Genomic DNA, 19368 nt, shown 5'->3' with positions numbered 1-19368 from the left:
GGGCTTTTCCGATACATAACAACATAACATATATCTGATATCGACTGTGGGACATAGGCCTTTATCCAGTACCGGATTAAAGGGGGCCCTGTCGGCCCGAGGCCCCTCAAAATTTGTCAACATTTGTTTTTAAAATGGAGAAATTTTAAATCTTTAAGTGCCATTTCCAGCAATCTAACGATCATTAATATTTTATAGACCCTCCATTTGTGAAAGTCCCGCCTCGCTCTTTTCTTTCCCTTCAAATTCTTGGATCAACCGCCGATATGAAATACGAGCGCATCTAAAATCGGAATTAGTGACTGTCCAAAAAGGGCCCGTTAAAAGCATTTATAATACGATGACAGACATTAAAAACGACCCTATCACAGAACTGGTGACTGCCCAAAAAGGGCCCAATCTCATAAATCCACAGGGCCTCCAGTCCCATCGTTGGGTCACTGCTTCTTTTACTCCCAATAAATAGGTAACTCCTGTATTTATCATACTCAATAGACCTATAAAATTGCTAAATTATTGTAGCCAACTAAAACCCCAATACCAGCCCTCTTTAGAGAATAAAGCACATAGGCAAACAATTTGCAGCCTGTTTGGGGCGCTGTAAAATCGACGTTATATTTTTAATAATCAGCAAATAGGCCCTGAAATGAACCCTATATGCGCCCTAATCTGATTTATTGGCAGTATAAAACACTTAGGCCTATTGTTTTTGAATATCCCTGCCCAGTTGGCATTTCTCTCTCACCCAATATCACTCATAGAAAATGTTCAGCAACGAGCATTCCGAGAGTAATATTGGGATACAATGGTGTAAACAGGAATTCAAATAAGAACTGACAATGCACTTAACAACCTTAATGTATCCACATATATGGATAGGAGCACCTCACTGACCTCTGTTTTGGCGAGGAACTATTAAAGTCGCCCGCTTACCTATGGTACATATGTTTTCCCCTTGTAAGAGCAATTACCGGAATAACACTAAGGTCTACTAACGGTAAATTAACTAAATCCTTTACGAGCCACTAGGGATCATAGGATTGGGTTTTTTGCTTTCCTACTCCATATAATGGACCTATGCATGAGCTGATGGACTATATCAAACCACAGCTTCAGCTATATAAGTTGGAAATCCAACCAACTATATTTCTCTATATGGCTCTCTTAATTAAATTTAAAAGCTCTGGTACTATGTACTGTATGTGGTGCCCTCAACGTTAGGGAAATTAAACTTATCGAAACATGGCGGGAGTGACTGCTGATGTTGTAAACACCACAGTTATCGGATTGTGTGTGGCTATTGGGGGCGGGGCAGTCCTCACTCTTGGTAGCCTAGCACTTGCTAGGAGATATAGAAGAAAAGCCAAACGGCCTCGGCATATGGTTCTTTATCATAGTTTCCCATTCCGCTCTTCAAGATGTGCTTGGTTTATTGCAGGTAGGTAGTAGGATAGTCAAAGTTCAGCAGCATCGAGCGCAGTTGGGGTGCAACGATGACAATTGCTAGATAGGCCTAGCGAATCCTCCATTTCTATTTATTTTTTGGGGACCTGATAATTAAGTGCGGTCTCTGGGTTCGGTCTCCATTTACAGGGTTAGCTTTGTGTAAAGAATTGTTAGTAGTTTGCAAAGAGTGGGGATCTCAAATTTTAGAAAGCGACCAGATTTTAATTTTGAGAATGCTGCCCTCTATACTTCTATGATGATAGTTTGTGATTGATTGACTGGTGGGCATGTGGTGTTCTTTTGTTTGGTGTGGTAGTGGTGCGGCTCTAGTTTGTAAAATAGGCTTATGCTCTTCACACTTTGACGTATATATGAAATACGCTTATTATTTCAATAACTGTCGGTCATCATTATGCGGTGGTATTCGGTGGTTTACAATGGCATGCGGTGGTATGCACCTTTTAGGAATACTGCAATTATCTGCCTGTGTGTAGCACTTGGAGGAGGGGCAGCCTTTGCACTTGGTGGTCTAGCGCTTCATAGGAAATATCGAAAGAATGCCAAGTGCCATCGGCGAATGACTCTCTATCATAGTTTCCCATTTCGTTCATCAAGATGTGCATGGCTTATTGCAGGTAAACCCCAACTGCAATGCAATTAATACTAAGTACTGCTTTGAATCTGTCTGTGTAATGTAAGCTGGTTACAGTATTCCAATGCTCAGGTTTTCGGCCACGCTTTTCAATATTCAAATATATTCTAGGGGAATTCCCCATTTTACGTAATCTCATTTTCAGAAGGCTAATAGTGGTAGTGTCAGGTCGTTTGGCTTTTGCTGCCACGTATACCCCCGAGTCCTTTCAGCCCGGGGTGGGGGTCATTTTGACCTAATTTTATTTTAATTTACCAGGATATAAAGTAACTGCTTAAAATAATGGTTAAAATAGGATGCTGGATTTGTTAGAATTTATTTTACTAAAAATTTTAGTATTTATATAATAATTACGTGGCTTGAAAACAGTCTAAAAATGTTGATAATGGGTTATCACAATTCAATTTCTCATCAGAGTTGGGAATTGAAGACAAATTTCAGGTTGAGAAGGTTACTCTTCATGGGGAAAACATGACGGACATGGAGAATTACAAGAAGAGCGTGCATCCACATGGCACTATCCCAGCATTGAAACTTGACAACGATGTCATTGTACTAGAGTCTGGAGCAATCTGTATGTATCTTGCAGACCTATTTGGTGGTCTAGCTCCACACTACTTGGAGAGGGCGGAATATTACAAGTAGGTCTGCTTGCTTACTGTAATTCACTTGCAAACAACACTTTTTCATATACATTTTTCTAAAGGTTTCATACATTATTTATATACTGCAGTGTACACATTAAACCGGACGTCAATTTTGTGTATCATCAATTAAAGCCTTTTAGAGGTTTCATGCAGTATAAGAACAACATTTTTTATTTGTCCTCATTCTAATAGGAAAACTGAAATATGATAATTATAATTTTCTTTATACAAAGTTATTGGAAAGTGAAAGTACAGTATTCTTAGTCAAGATTTTGAGTAATTGCCTTTCAAAGTTATTTGTGCATACATTGTTTAATAGAATGAACTATGAAAAATAACGTTAAATAAACAATTTGTTAACCACTTCCACAACTAATACTTTGGGACATGATTAATAAGACATTAAACTGTTGACCTACAGTGAAAAACAAATTTGGATTTTTTATCAATTTTTTAAGCTCCCATATTTTATAGCTCATTTACTCAATACTAGACTGTGCGACAACTTTACCATTTCGCCACAACATGCCTCAAATTGTTGCTGATTCTTTTGAACAGTTGGATATGCTATGCGACAGCAACCATTGACCCAGTGCTAGAACCATTGTACATGCAGCTAACACACATGCCAGAGGATCAGCGAGACACGGCGCTAGTAGAAAAGATGACAAATAAGTTCAAAGAGATTGCTGCATATTTATCAAGTGTCCTGGAGAAACGGCAGTATATATGTGGAGACAGGTAAAGTTGTGTGGAGAATGACAGCTACCCATGGTTTAGAATATTACAGTAGAGTCCATCCAGGCCAAACTAAATCATCTCCTACTGATTTTATAAGTTGACTGTAGTAGTAATAGCAACAAAACAAGTTGAAGAAAAAGTTTAACAATTTTAAATAATTTGAGAACTGATTTAGCATACTCAATTATATAATATCCCATTTCTTAAATTATGAATCTTGTGCACGTTCGTGACTTGACTTAACTTTATTAAGTATACCGCAATGTCAGAACAATAAATAGCAAATATAACAATGATTTTCTTAAAAGTAAATACATACTTTAAAATAGGGAAAAAGATTAAAATTAAACTCAATAAAATGCGATGTTGTAAACCATGGTATACTAGGATAGCCCATTAAAGTTGTATAAAAACGACTTATTTCCAATGGGGTTCTTGAATGCTCTTAACTAGATTTGTGATCACGTCACAGGTACATTGCTCCATCCAGGTTTAGCGACAGGCCATTTTAATGCATAGGTTAGGAGGATTCCTAGACGTCATCACAAATCTAGTTGAGAGTGTCAACATAACGAACACGCACAAGATTTGTAATTTCAACAATGGGATATTATGTAACTGAGTAAGTTCTTAAATTATACTAAAATCTAATAGTCTCTCTCCCTCCTCTTTTGATTACAGGTTTACTGCTGCAGATTGTGTTCTAGGTTACAACATGTGGTGGGCCTCGGTGATACAAAGCGGCGCGATCTTACAAGACTACCCTGTACTGGTAGACTACGTGGAACGGATCAAACAACGAGATGGCTTCAAGAAAGCGTTTATCAGGAAACCAAAGCCAAGTGGTGGAAGCTTATGAAAATGGTGCTTTGTGGGATATATATATATATATATATATATATATATGTGTGTGTGTGTGTATATATATATATATGTGTGTGTATATATAGAGCGACCTCTATATCATAAATAATCTCAAAAACATTAGGTAAATTATTAAAAACAAAAAAGAATATTAATCGTGGAATTAAAATAATTGAATTCCATCAGATTGGCATTCACATGCTCATGTCTGGTGAAAATGTAAACATCCTTGGCTCTCTGTTTTTATGATTGGCTGTGACATGCAAGACTGTCATTTATTTGTGGAAACAAAGATAAGTTTGTACTTGAGGGAATGATATAGTGCTGGTTCTTTGAATGATAATATAGAGGGCTTAAAATATCACTATATATTTGGATGAATTATACAAAAATCTATATCCTATAGTGCTTTACAAAATATATATATTATATATTATATTATTTTTTTTTAATTGGTAAAATTGAAAGTTAAGATATCCAGAGGGCCCGGAGTGCCTTCTAGATGTGCAAATGGTTGGAACAGTATTCTCAATTTTTGTTAACTGTTAATATGTATTATTCCTTTTGATAGTCTATAAAAACAGATTATACATCATAATTGTATTGACCTAAAAAATGCTTTTTTTATTATTAAAAAAACTCTTACATGTACAGTAAATTTTCGCCATTGTTGTAAAATTTTTTGGTAATGGTTGAGGACTTGCATAATACATGGTCTCTTTACAATACAAATAGCAAACGTGCGGGTGGCAGCTATACCCAATAGTAAGTCCAGGGCCCCAGCCCCACAAGACAGCATTCGTGGGGCTGGGGCCCCGGGCTTACTATTGGGGATAGCTGCCACCCGCACGTTTGGCCTTAGAAACCCTAAATAACCCTAAATGATCATTCTGGACTACTTCCGAGAGATGTTAGCGATGCCTAACCACGCCCATTTACGGATTCACTCATGCGTGACCGTCCTATGTTCACTGCTCAACAATGATTTTGTCAAATGGCATCCTAGAATCCATGCGATGAGGAAAACTTCCCGCATGCACAGATGAATTATTAGCGACGTTGTTACGGTCTAGTTTTACCGCATCACGCAATAAAAAGCTCCTTATTAACTAGCTATCACATTGTTATCGTGGATCTTGTTTTCCAAAACTGACGTTGCCCAGTGGCCAAGGCATGCTGTGCTTGATGGAGAGCCTCCTGTGGACTGAATCCTACAAGAGCCGTTCCTACCAGCTTCACGCTTCTCTCTGATGCTAATCTCTCTACAAGCGATGTCAGCGTTGATGCATCGGTGTGTGTATACACATATTTCTCGCGTGATTCATCCCAGGTTACAGTGGACTCAACATTACAAGCAATTTCTATTTGTCCTTCATGCTTGAAAGCCATGGACTGGACTCCTGGTAATCCAGAGGGCGCTGTTGCACGGATTTTTGATGCAATGTGACGACCAAATTCAAAGTCTTGTGTAGCAATTGTGACATTGCAGTTCATTACATAAGGAGACGCACCTATACCTGCAAAATGAATTTATTCTAATTTAGGCACAAATGTTGAGGATATACCTCTGAGGCTCCCCCTGCTTGTGAAGGTATCAGGAACCCCTAATAACTTCACAAGCAAACATACACACAATATAGGCCTACTCGACATAGACTAAATATCACTGAGAATTTAGGAGGGGCTTTTAGTATAATTGAAATTGGAAAAACCATGTGCTTTAGAAATAATCTTTAAAAAAATGTAATCTTTTTACCTGTTAAACCATATCTGGAGCATGGAGATGATCCAACGTCAAACTTCAAAGCGCTGTAGTCCATCCCAAATCTACCATGGTACCATCCCACCTCTTTTCTTCGCTGCACTAAACTTCGTTTAAGAGGAGAATCACTCTCGCCAAACAAAAAGAACGAAGTGCCTGGAATATTAGCAGCTAGTCTTTCTGCAATATCTGGGGAAGAAAATTCAATTAAAAGTATTTATTGGTCTTCATGAAATTTTCTGAAGTGAGAATACATATGGTACATATTTATTTTTATGAATAGATGTCAGCTCAAGATTACATGAAAGTTTAAAAGGTTAATGGTTTAAAATTTATAAAGTGCAAAATACAAAAAGTCTCTATGCACTCTAAAAACAAGTAATAATAATAATAATAATAATAATTTTGGCTTATATAGCGCATTATGCTAAAGCCTCAATGCGCTTAACAGTAAAAATAAAATTCGGGAAAAAAAATTAAGAAAAATACAAGTTAAAAAGGTGAGTTTTTAAAGCTGCCTTAAAATTATCAATGGAAGTTGCCTGTCGGATTGTAATAGGCAGAGCATTCCAAAGAAAGACAGAAGCCCAAGAGAAAGAACGACTACCATAATGCTTTGTCGACGGGCGAGTGGAATGAGCAAGTAGAGACTCTGAACTAGATCTCAGAGACCTCTTAGGAATAAGTAAAGAGATGTTTGGAAATGTGAAAGAAAAAAACATAAAGATGAACTAACAAAAACTTCAATTAAAAAAACCTACTTTTGGCTACAGCCCCACAGTCTTCCAGGCTAACATCTTCAGATAATGGATGTACTGGAACAAGATCCACGGCACCAAGTCTCGGATGACCTCCACTATGTTTGGACAGATTGATCTGTTCAAAGGCAGACTGGCAAGCACGGTATACAGAATCAGCCAAGCATTGCAAAGGTCCTGCGATTGTTATTACAGATCGGTTGTAATCTTTATCGTTGAAAATATTGAGCACAGTGGAGGAAGATTTTAAAACACCTACAAAAACAATCATATCCAAAATGGTTAGCATCCTTTTGGTTTATCTTCACCTGATAAAGACAGAATCTTTATATTTTTACATGAAAAATGTATGCCACAAGGCATCCCCTGACCCCACCAAAAAAAAAATTACAAAATTCATGGTCTTTAAATCCAAAGTATTTAATGCTATCAAAATAAATCAAAATAAAATATTTTATTGGCTTTTAATATTATAAGCAATTGTGGCTACATACATTCGCTGACAAGGGGTTTAAAATTGGGGTCCCCCAAACCAAAGCCACCTCCTCCTGCTGCTAGGGTCCATTAAAAAACAAAATGCAACGCGACTTTTCAGACTAGGCCTACACGATGAGTCCCACATCCATGTCACTTACTATGATCTGATGAGAGATAGTCTGCCTGATTCGTTGCACTTGCTGCTATACTTTCAACAATGCTCTTATTTAAGGCCTCCGAAACGTTAAGTAGACATGCAGCTACTCGAGTTGCCATTTTAATATTCGTACTGACACACCGTTTCTAATATCATGCCTAGGCCCTTGTCAGTCAGACGAACAGTTGGTGTGTGGCATAGGCTAGCCAATAATCATGTCATCATATGGCAACCCATCATACATACACAATCACTGGCAGGCTAGGCCTAGGCCTCTAGGCCACGGCAATAATAGCCAACTTCTTACCAGGCCTAGGCCTAAACCGCAAATCCCGGAAAAGCCGAATCAAAATTGGGTTTGTTTTTTCTGAACGTAGGCCTAAACCAACTTCTTTTAACTTGATAGGGATGTTATCTGCATGCAGCTTCAGAATATAGATTGATGCAGCTCATGCATTGTCCAGGGACGTTGTTGACAATCTAAGTCGTCCATGCTGTAGAGGGCTCCCAACTAAAAAAACACAATTACTGTGATGACATAATCAATTTCGAAATATTGAATCACAACACGATGGCGTGCATTTCGATTTATTATGATATCTTATAATTACAGTTGTACATGTCACCGTCGGAACTGGTCCAGCGGATATAATAAAATTGAATAGCGTTAAAGATGTGAGACGAGCGAAGACTGAATTAAAACTAAACACTGATTCAAACGCTGGACAGACTGAGAAGAGACTGGATAAATGTAACAAATTATTAGACTTTAATTAAGATGATCTATTCCAAAGGTTTCAAGGTCACAAACTGTATTATGCTTATCAGAATAATTATATAAATATGAATGTACCCATTATATAAGTTATGATTCAAAAGCCAATGCCGATTAAAAGAACTTATTTAAACCAAATTAAATCATTACAGAAAGCATATAAACGAAACTCAAATCTATGTTAAATTAATTCACGATAGTTTAAAGCAATTATTACGATCAAGTAAAAATCAGTTTACGATAACAATTAGAAAGATTCAAATTAAAAGATGAATGTTAAGTTAACAGCACAGTCTTTCCACAATAGTGAGATATAGCGGCTCAAACCCCATATAGTTGCGGTACTGTAAACAAAAGTAACAGTAAGGTGGTAAAGTCATTACCTCCAACTATTCGACTGTGCTCAAAGTAACGCTAACATGGGATTATACATGATTAACAAAGTATAACGAAATATAATAATAATCCTACAACCATAGAGAAAAAAATAGAACTGTTCTATTTTCTCTATGCTACAACTAGCTGCATATAATATCGCATTACATGAACTAAATAAAAGTATAATTAAATAATACACAACGATTAAAGTAAATAACTAGTATAAAACTGTGTTACTGTGATCATGGAGCTATAAAAGACGATTATAACAATCGTCGCTTGTGACCGTCCCTCACAGGTATGTGGCCTCGATTCATGCTGCTGGACCTATCCTTATTTACTGTACACTGTTCTTAATATACACAGCATACATCGTTTCATAGCAATGCTATCCTATTATAACAAACTATACTAAAACACTACATTAATTTCGTATTATAAGTAATGAATTATAATGATTCGTTATACACAACGTATTCATTTAAAGTTCGATACTTCGTTTCTTCGATAAAATCAATTTATCGGAAATGATAACAATCGTTTAAAGTCAATTAAAAGTATTTGAAGATCAAACTATAACAACAAATATAATGCACATACGTTTTATGAATATAAATGTAACAGTGGGTGAGTGACATCGGAGGATTAATAGCACATCGATGTTTACGGATGGACGGCTTGACTATCACTGCCTTGTCCCTAATCTTAATGCAATTTGATGTGGTCTGAGGGCGCAATGCTGTCTTAAATATACCATCACATACAGTGGTGTAATGTATACTGTATTTTTTTATAGGCAGTTTTTTTTCTTTGAAAATTCCAATAATTTTCAATCTGGGCATCTGAGGTTATCTATTGTTTTATCAGGTACACCTTTAATATAATTTATAGAATAAAATGTTATGCTGTATAAATTATTCAAATATATAAAAATGATAATACTGTATATATTTAAAATTTTGGTAAATAGAACACCAAGGTAATGAAAAGAACTTGAAAAAACGTATTTGAAATAGAAAGAAACATTGTATTCTTTTGATGTTTTTTTATATTGAATAAAGAAAGGAAACACCTTTATAATGTAATTCGAAACCACTATGTGCAATATTTTTGTTGAATATGTCAGCTTATGAATATTCATTCTCATGAATATATTCATATACACAATCATGCACAGCTTCGTGGGAGTAGTTGGGGGAGTGGTTGCATTTCGGTCTCTCAAAGTCGGGGGCTCGAACCTTCAATGTAAATTTCGCTTGTCTCCTTGGACAAGGCACTTTACCTATGTTTGCCTCTCCACCCAGGAGTTAATGGGTACCTGGTTTACCTTTAATAAGCTTCATATTGCATAACAATTACAGAATTTCATATTAAATAATTGAAAAGTTGACACAAATAACAGCATATAACAAAGCATTTTATAATTTTCAACATACTTTTTAATCAAACTCTATTCATAAATTCTGTTTATGGTCATTGCCTTATCATTTTAAAGTTAATATGAGGAACAATAATAAAATAAATCATATTTAACAATATGCAAGCAGTACCGCAATAATTATTTCTACTACAACACTATTTCAGACCAGTATAGCTTAGTATTACAGTAGGTAAAAATATATTTTTATTGGCCAATTAGGCAAGTATGGTGCACCAATGAGATATTGATGGTATATAGAAACCATCTATGGTGCGCAAAGTTGGCAACATATTTGATTATAATAAAGTGTTGAGATTCGAAGAACAGCTCATTAAATATTGTTAATTCTAGAGGGCAGTACTGGCAACAGTGTGCCTTTATAACAGTTCATCCAAATATGGTGTGTTTACTAAATCGCCATTGGCAACCATCACCGGTTTGCCGTTGAACACTTTCTTTGCAACCTGTTGGGAATAAAATATAAAAAAATGATTAAAGATTTAATTGTAAACATTATTAAATTAAACACAAACTAAAACATAAAACTTATAAATTTGCAAGCACACATAAATACACAAGGTAGATTATCATTTTCTGTATTTATTTTCTTGTTTATTTTATTTACTGTAGGTACAACAATATTACAAAACAGCAGCTAAAATTGTATTTCAATATAAAATTGTTAATAAAATTGCATCAGGAAATTTAAAGACAAGTTAATTAACATAGAAAACAGTATAGACATTACGTTAAATAAATTATTCAAAGCACACAATTAAAAGACTAGACAATAAATATACAATTAAATTGTATATACACAAATTATGAAAAATAGTTATTGAAAAAAAATATGGCAAAGCACACACATTAGTTTTAAAAAAATAAAAGCCAATAAATACTAACAACATAATTTATACATAAAATAAATAACACAGCACAAATTATCATTCATGAAGTAATATCGTTATTTTTTATATCAATATTACTATTATTACTAACTCATCAGCATTACTACATCTTCATGATCATTGATAATATTATCACCATCAACAATACCATTATCATCACTACCACCACCACCATCCTCTGGGGCGAATGCAGGATTTGGTGGTAGGGGGTGCGTCAGAATCCACACCATCTCAGTCTCACCTTGGTTGGGGCTGAGGTGAGAAAAAAATGAGAATATATTTGGGGGGGGGGGGAGAGTTACAATCGCACTGTCTGCACCCCCCCCCCCCCCTCCACCGCATGCACCCCAGATCCTCATACCCATCATCTTCATCTTCACTACTTTAACTTGATGTAAAAAATAAAGCTCTGTCCAGATTACCAAATTTTCTTTGATGTGATGTCATCATGACCATATATAGTCATGATGTGCCTATATATGGTGATGATGTGATGTCATCATGACCATATTTAGGCATGTCACATGTTTTTATCCAACAAGATCTGATAGTCTGAACAGGGCCTAATATCAGATGATAATTTACCGTTACGGCATCTTGAGGTTTGATGTTGTCTATCTGCTTGAGTACATCAGTAAGTGGTTGATAATTTCCAGTGGTTAGACTCTGTACTGCAAGGTGCTCAAAGAAGGTACCCTGGTCTTCACACTGCATCATTAATGAAGACTTCAATTGGTTCCTTGAAATAAATTAATATATTTAAAATGTTATATATACAGTATCATATACATACATCCAATGAACTTAAGTAACTAAGAAGATATTTATATTTTTTATATTTTATTTACTTTCAGGCACAAAAAAATAAAACATACAGTAACTTCATAAAGGTAAAACATTAAATATAAAATACAGCAACAGTACAATGCCTGAGGATTGCTTTATAAGAGAACTAACTCACGCTCCAAAAAGGACAATTACAAATACAGAAATGGTAAAAACAATTACAAAAAAGATTTTTTTTTAAAGAATTTCAATAAACAAAAAATCAAAATATTAATTAATATTGCTTATATATAATTATAATGTTAATTTAGCAATATAATTTTACAAGGAATACTTGGAATTTATATAAAATGATCAATACAAAAGGCCCAACAAATATTTACAATAAGATTAGGAATTCAACAAACATACTATTATTTCCAATGTGACACTGAATACTCAGTATGTCCTAAAATACTGCAAGTGGGAATCAAATCTACAACCAAAAGATATTAGCCTGGTTTCACACAACTAGGTCACCAAGCTTGTGCTGGTGGCTAGAGTAGAATTCAATCCTCACATAGACTAGGAATTGTTGACTTACTTTGCCCTCTGAAAGTCTTTCTCATCAATATTGCCTTTTGTTAATCCACCAAATTGCCCCATTGCAGCTTTGAGAACCTATTTTAAATTTCAAAATATTTTATTTTTATTTATTATTTATTTTGTCTTTATTGCTATAGCACTTTCAGTGATGCAGCACTGGTTTCACAATCAAATGAACAAAAAACAAAAAAATGCAAATCGGAAATAAAATTCAAATGATCATTAATTAAAAGAAAAATATAAACATAAATATAAAGAAAAGAACTAATCTATTTTGGATCAAGGGAAGAGAACACAACTAAAAAAAAAAGATATATTTCATATATAAAAATATCATTATTTTCATTTATATATGAAAACTGTACTCTGCTTGAAGTGATAAAAAAACAGATTATAAAGTAAAAATAAGGTACTAAGCATTTGACACAAACATGTTGTAAGAAATTCTAGAACATCATAAGTCAAGACTATTTTTATACCTAGTTTCGCAAAACTTATTTTTTTTTCAAAACGTCAGAGGAGGGCAGGAGAAAAATAAAAATAACATTTTGTTTTCTTATTTAGCAAATACTTTTACCAAAAAACATCCAGACGGAGGACAAAATAAAATTTTATTGGTGAATGTAAACAATGTAGTAATGGGATGGTTAAATGCTTTAAATCTATATAATTGGGAAGAAATATACATAACATATTTTTGGAGATTTCAAGGCAGCAGCGGGCATAATAAAAATAAAATTTGTTATTTTTTTCTAAAACTTTCTTGTGGCAGTGTGTGCGCTAATTGGCCAAAAATATTTTTTCTTTTTTTATTCGAAATCAGTATTATTGGCGGGCGGGAGGTTCGCTAAAGAAGTCTTGCCTAATGGCTAATGTGCAACATAAAAAAATAATGAGTATGACACTTTATAGGTTGATTATTAACACTTACTGACTGCATTTCGTTGGCTTGGCCAAGTACATAGAACCCAAACAGACCTGTATCAGCATAACTCAAATTCAAACAGCTTGCCTACAAGAAACAAAATATTTTCAGTTTAGTTCGCAAAGTTAATCTGGAACAGGAATGAAATAGGTCGGTCAAATACCAAAATACAGTTAAACTTGCCTACAGTAGATCTTATTTTACATGCCAAATTGTTGTGTTTTACCACTAGTCAAACTATTTTTGAACTGTCATTTTGTGTTGTTTTTTGTTGTATTTATGCATACAGTACCAGAAAAAAACAACCCTGTGTTGGTCTAGGACTTTGTAATAAATATAGTTTAACTTAAACCTGAAAGACGCAAACAAATTTGAAAACTATGATTGGAGTATTGTATATTTGATTCTGTGTATTATATAGTCCTCCTCTATAGCAATTCCATAAATTCGGACGTGCATTTCAGACACTTGAGGAATCTATAATTTCATAATGAAGCTTGCAAATTAATTTTTTTAATGTGTGCTTACATCTACTAGTTAGTACTATCAGGCAATCAATTTTTTTTTTAACTCACATACGTCACACAGATAAGGATGATGATCAAAATGGCCCTGTGACAGACATACTTAGAGAAAAAGAGTTTTCCTACATCACTATACAGAATCTGTTGTGGTGTGTCCATTGGACAAACTTTACATAATCAGACATGCTCGTCTTCCTATTACAACACTACATACACCTAATAATAATGATAGCATTGACTTGGATAAACAGATATTAAACACTGATAACTCACATGGAAGGGCGACTGCGTTGCTTTAGCTGCAGCTTGGTTCAGCTTTGACGTGGCCATGTGGGATCCCCACTTCACGCATGGTTCAGGCCCTAGCAGGTACTGCATTACTGAGAGTGTGAGTACATCTTGATTCTGAATGCCAGCGCCCTCTACGGCCACAGCGGCATGGACCAGTTCACTACGATTCTGCGCCCTGCTTTCAACACCTGTCAACAATGACATGTTTTCATGAACTGTTGGGTGTTGCTATTCGAAAGTATGAATATTCTATTTTCAGCAAAAATGTTTTGTATGTTACATATAGCAAAGGAATCAATTTGACTCCAACAATCAACTTGACACCTAAGCCTTAGAATAATATTTATCCAGTACGTGGGAAGTCCACTGCATGAATGAAAATATAAAGATATTTTAAATTTTTAAAATGTCATTTAAATTTCGTTTTACCAGGTGAAGCCTTTGATAATTTTAAATGACCTAATAATGATCTGTCAATATATTCAAATTTTCTGAGACAAATTTGAAATTCACTCATATATGGGCAAGATGATGCCATATCACATCCATATATGGATATGATGATGTCCTATCACACCCATACAGTATATGGGTAAATCACAGGAGTTTGTCACTACTGTTTATCTCTGAACTACTTACCACCGATGTATTTCGAAGCACTGTAAACTTTTCTGAGACAAATTTGTGATATATGGGCAAGATGATAAAATATCACACCCATATATGGGCATGATGATATCCTATCACACCCATATATGGGTAAACTACTTACCTCCAACGTATTTTGAAGCATTGTTAACTTTAGATCCCCGCTGCACAGCCAATTTTTCACCCAAAGCTTTAAGAGTGTCGTGGTCAACTCCTATAATAACAACATACAAATGTTTACATCCATGCTTCTGAACTCTGATATCCAATTAATAAACAAGTATTAACAATCTGACCAGCAGGGTTTGCAAAAATAGTATCAGACATCGCCAGACTTTTTAGCGAATTTTAACACTTTTATGAAGCTTTTTGATAGTGTGTACGTGATCAGATTGACATGTAATAAATACTACAAGAACTACAAACATCTTAGCTTTACAATGGTACCAAACACTTTATTCTAATCACAATCTGAGGTCCGTAACAGTAAAATGAAGGTGACTAACTTTTGTTGTTTTACGCATATTCACACAATGAAGCTGAGGTAACCGCGTTTCAGTATCGCCGTGCAATATGAGGTCAATGAGAATAGGTCACATTGGAATAGCGGAACACACAACATAAACAGTCCAGACTGAATATAGTTTTCAAATTGTTAGTACATGTCGGTAATTACCCCATCTATCGGACTCCGTAAAAAAACCAGGAAACATGGAGATCTCCGTGCTTGGCGGTCAAGCGTTGATTTACCAAACACAGGGATCTCCGTCTTTGGCGGGCAGAGTGTTAATAATCATAACTGTAGATAAGGGATCCCTGAGGCAGAGTGTTAATAATCATAACTGTAGATAAGGGATCCCTGAGCTGGGGTATCTGAAAAAAGCTTTAGAATAATCAGAGTGCGGCGGTTATTGCAGCAGTTGCTGTTGAGGGTTTCAACCTCATGGTTGGGAGTCTGAGCCCCATGCCCTAACCTACCAGCAAGCTTGGATACCTCAGCTTGCATTGTGAATGGGCTTAAAAAATGGTTCACTCTATGTTCAAGCTTTAAATGCAAGTCAGTTACAGCCCCTGCCTCTGTAACTCACTCATCTTTTGCAGGGTTTACTTTGCCTGCATCTTCTAAAAAAAAAAAAAAGACATTAAAGAATTTCTGGAGGGGATAGAAAGCAGATGTGATGTTATTGTGTAATACTTCTAAGCCAAGCTAGGACATATGAGGCATGTTGTGGCAAAATGGCTATTTTAAATTAAAATTCAAGTTATTAAGTTATTGGTATTTTCAGATACCTGATTATGAGATCTTTTAAATGAGGGGTCATTTCAATACTAAGTTATCGGAAAGTGAAAGTACAGCACTCAAGATAACCATGATTTTGAGTAATTGTCTTCCAAAGTTATCTGTGCATACATTGTTTGATAGAATTAACTATCTAAGTAAAATTAAATAAATAATTCGTTGACCACTTCCAAAACTAATACTTTGGGACATGATTAGTAAGACATTAAATTGTTGATCTATAGTGAAAAAAATGTGGATTTTTATACAATTTTTTGAGCTCCCATATTTTATAGCTCATTTACTCAATACTGGCCTGTGCAACAATTTAACCATTTTGCCACGACATGCCTCATACACAGTAATTAACTTCACCTACCAACACCAACAAGAGCCATGTTTTCAGCCGTGAAGTGCGTATTGACAAAATCTTTGAGCACATCTGTTGTGAATGCGTCCAGCATGTACTTTGGACAGAAAAGAGAATTTCCGAGATTTCCTCTGAAAGCTGCCCCGTGGAGACGTTCCATAACGTCTAAGAAAAGAAATTAAGTTGAAACATTAATAACATAATTATTTACTTATAATAATTATAACAAAATACAAACAATTTTCTACTGCTTATATCAAAACATTTATGTTGATTAAATGATGCATTTGATATTAAAAGTAGTATCTTTTGTCATTAAACTTATGAATTGCTGGCAATTAAAACAATTCTCTCTTAAGTTACCTAAAAAGTTAATTGTACATAATAGTATTTAATATATTTGTTTCTATAAAACTATTAACTTTTGTAGGAAAATTATTATATAATACTGTAGATATTTGTAATACAGTAATCAAGATTAATGTGCAGGGTCTGTTTATTTAAAGCTATGAAGGGTAGAAAGTGTAGTGTGCACATACCTATCTGTGGCTGGGTCTCAGCAAGAGCCAAATCAATGTTCACTCTGTATTTACTATCATTGACCTCCCACCTCCTGAACTCTTGACCCCCAGCAATACTAATAAGATAATTTCCAGCTATATCTCTGAAAGAAACATGTTAGCATGATTACAAAAAAATTTTTAATTCTTTATACATTCCATAAGAATGGAAAAGTTTTAATTAATATTGTGAGAGTTTTGAATTTTGGATTTTTACCACAGAAAGCATCGTTGATAAACAGTTTACTGTATGCAATAAATGGCTGTTAATTTCAAATTGTTGTAAAATATATACTTACAGGTTATCCCTTAAGCAATTTATTGAGTATAACATGTGATCCCGAGTTGTTGATGCCTCCAGTGATGCTCCTGCATCTTCCAATCCTCTTGTGATACTGAAGGTAGTTGCACCTTTACACGTCTAGAGAGGGGTAAAAAAAATGATCTTTATCATTCTCCTTGTCATCATTACCAGCTGCATGTCATTAAATTTGTTAAAATTTGTCCCTGCCTTCTACAATTTAGTAACAGACTTTTCTGAATAGAAAATCAAACTTAACAACTGACCAATCAAAATAGGGCTACGCGGGTGTTTTGTGGGACCTTAGCAACGATATCCAAGGGGTGGGGTTTAGCGGAATGGTCCGTTGTCCTAATCATCTTTGTGACATAACATCCTTGTCATAAGGTCGTTTTTGTCAATCCCATCATCATTACCATCACTCCTCTTCAGCATCATGACAAATATTAGGGAGCATACAATATATCAGTACATAATTATATGAGCATTGGCAGTTAATAAGCTAATTTCTATAGCATAATTGTCCTCCAAAATTATGAATCCTTCAAATACTTTTTTATTAAACACTTTACTGTTGATTTTAGGGATTATGGATTATCCTCTTTAAATTAAAATTTTTACATTTTCCGAAATGGAAATTTATACTGAAGATGAAATGGTTAAATGACAAATAACTACAAAAAAAAAATCCAATACACATACCAAGTTGGCAAATGCTCTTAAACAGTGGGTGACGCCTAGGTTTTTAGTAGTTTCATATCTCGACCCAGCGTTGACTATAATTCCGATCCTACTGACAGGTGAGTAGTTCTCAAGCGAGGCAACAGTGAGCCCATTGGCCAGCTTAGAAACCTGAGCATCTTGAGCAGGCAGAGCATTCCTGTCCGCTGTGGCTGCAGATGCCTGAGCCGTTTGGAAACGTTTCTGATAAGTAAAAATAAGTTTAACTAATTGTCTATTTGGATACATGGATGGCTAAAAATAAAATGAATTTGATTATTGTTTTTAACAAATATTGAACAATTGTACATTAAACATGATGTTGTTGATGGCATCTTGCACACACTGTACTCAAAAAGTAAATAAAACTACAGTAAGAACAATGTGCAAGGCAAGTTAATCAGTACAGTGTTCAGTAAAGCAAACCACTCACTAACTCATCTGTACAAAATTGAGAAGGAATGAAGCTTAAATTCACACACAGTGTTTCTTCAAAATTGTAGCATAAACTCAGTAGGCATATAAATAAAATTTTAAAAATAAAGTTTATAAATTAAAAAAAAGGCTAGCTAGGACTAACAGGATGCCCTAGAGGATAGCCTGGACGCCTAGCCGTAGGCTAGCTGGCCCAGGGGAGTTGTTATTCATTAGCTGGGCTTAATAATAGCTGGTAATTGTAGGTAGTGGGCCTGAGGGGGGGGGGGCAATATCTCCCTTGAGCTAAATTAAAATAAAACAAAATGTATAAAAAAATATAGTCTGTGGTGTCGTGAGCAAATACTGTGGATTAAAGATAGAACATTTAACCAACAATGCGCTACACAACCACAATACAGAGCAGTTTGGCCGTAGGCCTAGGCTTAGGCTAGAGAAAACCCGGTTTTTCCGCAAACGTGAAGGCCTCTCATCATCCAGTGTCATACGACGTTGTTGTTGACGGATCGGAGGCCTAGCAAAATTATAATTATTATCTGTAAAAAAGACCAATATAAACCTAAATAATGACCAAACGATCTGCAATACTGAATTTTCTTACCGATACGCTTCTTGATATGAATCGCAAATTGGAACGAAACAACATAATGACTTTTAAGACAACAACAATACTCGCCGGTAATTTAATTGAACTGGGGCAATATGGCGATTGATCAATGGTCGGTGGTGGCGCCCTTCACAAAATAGAAAATTGCAGCAGTCGCATCAATCAATCAATCATTTGGGCCAAATACAATTATACCATAGAGAAAATAGAACAGATCTATCTGTTCTATTTTCTCTATGATTATACATGGACCTTTCCATTTTGTATTTCATTAGTTCGCTCACTAGCCTCTGAATAAATGTATCTATTAAAACAGCACGATAATGATTTCAATATTATTACTGCGTATTAT

General features: G+C 35.1%; 3 protein-coding genes across 4 annotated transcripts; 1 reads left to right on the top strand and 2 right to left on the bottom strand.

Annotated features, from left to right (window-relative positions):
- The first annotated feature begins 1216 nt into the window (after positions 1 to 1216).
- On the top strand, positions 1217 to 4768 carry LOC117101593 (glutathione S-transferase GST-6.0-like). 2 transcript variants are annotated; one of them, XM_033241576.1, is made up of 4 exons: positions 1217 to 1438; positions 2514 to 2739; positions 3304 to 3486; positions 4168 to 4768. In XM_033241576.1, the coding sequence occupies exons 1-4, from the start codon at positions 1243 to 1245 to the stop codon at positions 4343 to 4345; spliced, it is 783 nt and encodes a 260-aa protein (XP_033097467.1). In that variant the 5' UTR covers positions 1217 to 1242; the 3' UTR covers positions 4346 to 4768. The 2 variants fall into 2 exon arrangements, with proteins under 2 accessions (XP_033097467.1, XP_033097466.1); XM_033241575.1 differs by lacking the exon at positions 1217 to 1438 and adding an exon at positions 1721 to 2081.
- A 180-nt stretch (positions 4769 to 4948) lies between these two features.
- On the bottom strand, positions 4949 to 7985 carry LOC117101592 (glutamate formimidoyltransferase-like). The gene is made up of 4 exons (XM_033241574.1): positions 7506 to 7985; positions 6874 to 7125; positions 6107 to 6301; positions 4949 to 5867 (listed from the first exon to the last, which is right to left on the bottom strand). The coding sequence occupies exons 1-4, from the start codon at positions 7621 to 7623 to the stop codon at positions 5467 to 5469; spliced, it is 966 nt and encodes a 321-aa protein (XP_033097465.1). The 5' UTR covers positions 7624 to 7985; the 3' UTR covers positions 4949 to 5466.
- Positions 7986 to 10078: 2093 nt separating this feature from the next.
- On the bottom strand, positions 10079 to 19136 carry LOC117101591 (cytochrome b-c1 complex subunit 2, mitochondrial-like). The gene is made up of 11 exons (XM_033241573.1): positions 19011 to 19136; positions 17957 to 18178; positions 17253 to 17374; positions 16933 to 17057; positions 16403 to 16558; positions 14869 to 14958; positions 14079 to 14284; positions 13288 to 13368; positions 12355 to 12431; positions 11571 to 11724; positions 10079 to 10541 (listed from the first exon to the last, which is right to left on the bottom strand). The coding sequence occupies exons 1-11, from the start codon at positions 19053 to 19055 to the stop codon at positions 10455 to 10457; spliced, it is 1365 nt and encodes a 454-aa protein (XP_033097464.1). The 5' UTR covers positions 19056 to 19136; the 3' UTR covers positions 10079 to 10454.
- Positions 19137 to 19368: the final 232 nt, after the last annotated feature.

This window comes from Anneissia japonica, unplaced genomic scaffold (assembly GCF_011630105.1).
Source record: "Anneissia japonica isolate Jap-2015-1 unplaced genomic scaffold, ASM1163010v1 scaffold17412_len611537_cov169, whole genome shotgun sequence".
Taxonomy (NCBI): domain Eukaryota; kingdom Metazoa; phylum Echinodermata; class Crinoidea; order Comatulida; family Comatulidae; genus Anneissia; species Anneissia japonica.
This window is presented reverse-complemented; position numbering and strand designations above follow the sequence as displayed.

Coding starts and splice junctions, on each gene's coding strand:
- LOC117101592 (XM_033241574.1), bottom strand. CDS start 7,623: ATGGCAACTCGAGTAGCTGCATGTCTACTTAACGTTTCGGAGGCCTTA. Junction 7,126..7,505: donor CTATCTCTCATCAGATCATA/GTAAGTGACATG, acceptor TTGTTTTTGTAG/GTGTTTTAAAATCTTCCTCC. Junction 6,302..6,873: donor CTGTGGGGCTGTAGCCAAAA/GTAGGTTTTTTT, acceptor TTTCTTCCCCAG/ATATTGCAGAAAGACTAGCT.
- LOC117101593 (XM_033241575.1), top strand. CDS start 1,859: ATGCGGTGGTATTCGGTGGTTTACAATGGCATGCGGTGGTATGCACCT. Junction 2,082..2,513: donor ATGTGCATGGCTTATTGCAG/GTAAACCCCAAC, acceptor ATTTCTCATCAG/AGTTGGGAATTGAAGACAAA. Junction 3,487..4,167: donor CAGTATATATGTGGAGACAG/GTAAAGTTGTGT, acceptor TTTTGATTACAG/GTTTACTGCTGCAGATTGTG.
- LOC117101591 (XM_033241573.1), bottom strand. CDS start 19,055: ATGTTGTTTCGTTCCAATTTGCGATTCATATCAAGAAGCGTATCG. Junction 18,179..19,010: donor TCATATCAAGAAGCGTATCG/GTAAGAAAATTC, acceptor TTTACTTATCAG/AAACGTTTCCAAACGGCTCA. Junction 10,542..11,570: donor AACCTCAAGATGCCGTAACG/GTAAATTATCAT, acceptor TATTCCCAACAG/GTTGCAAAGAAAGTGTTCAA.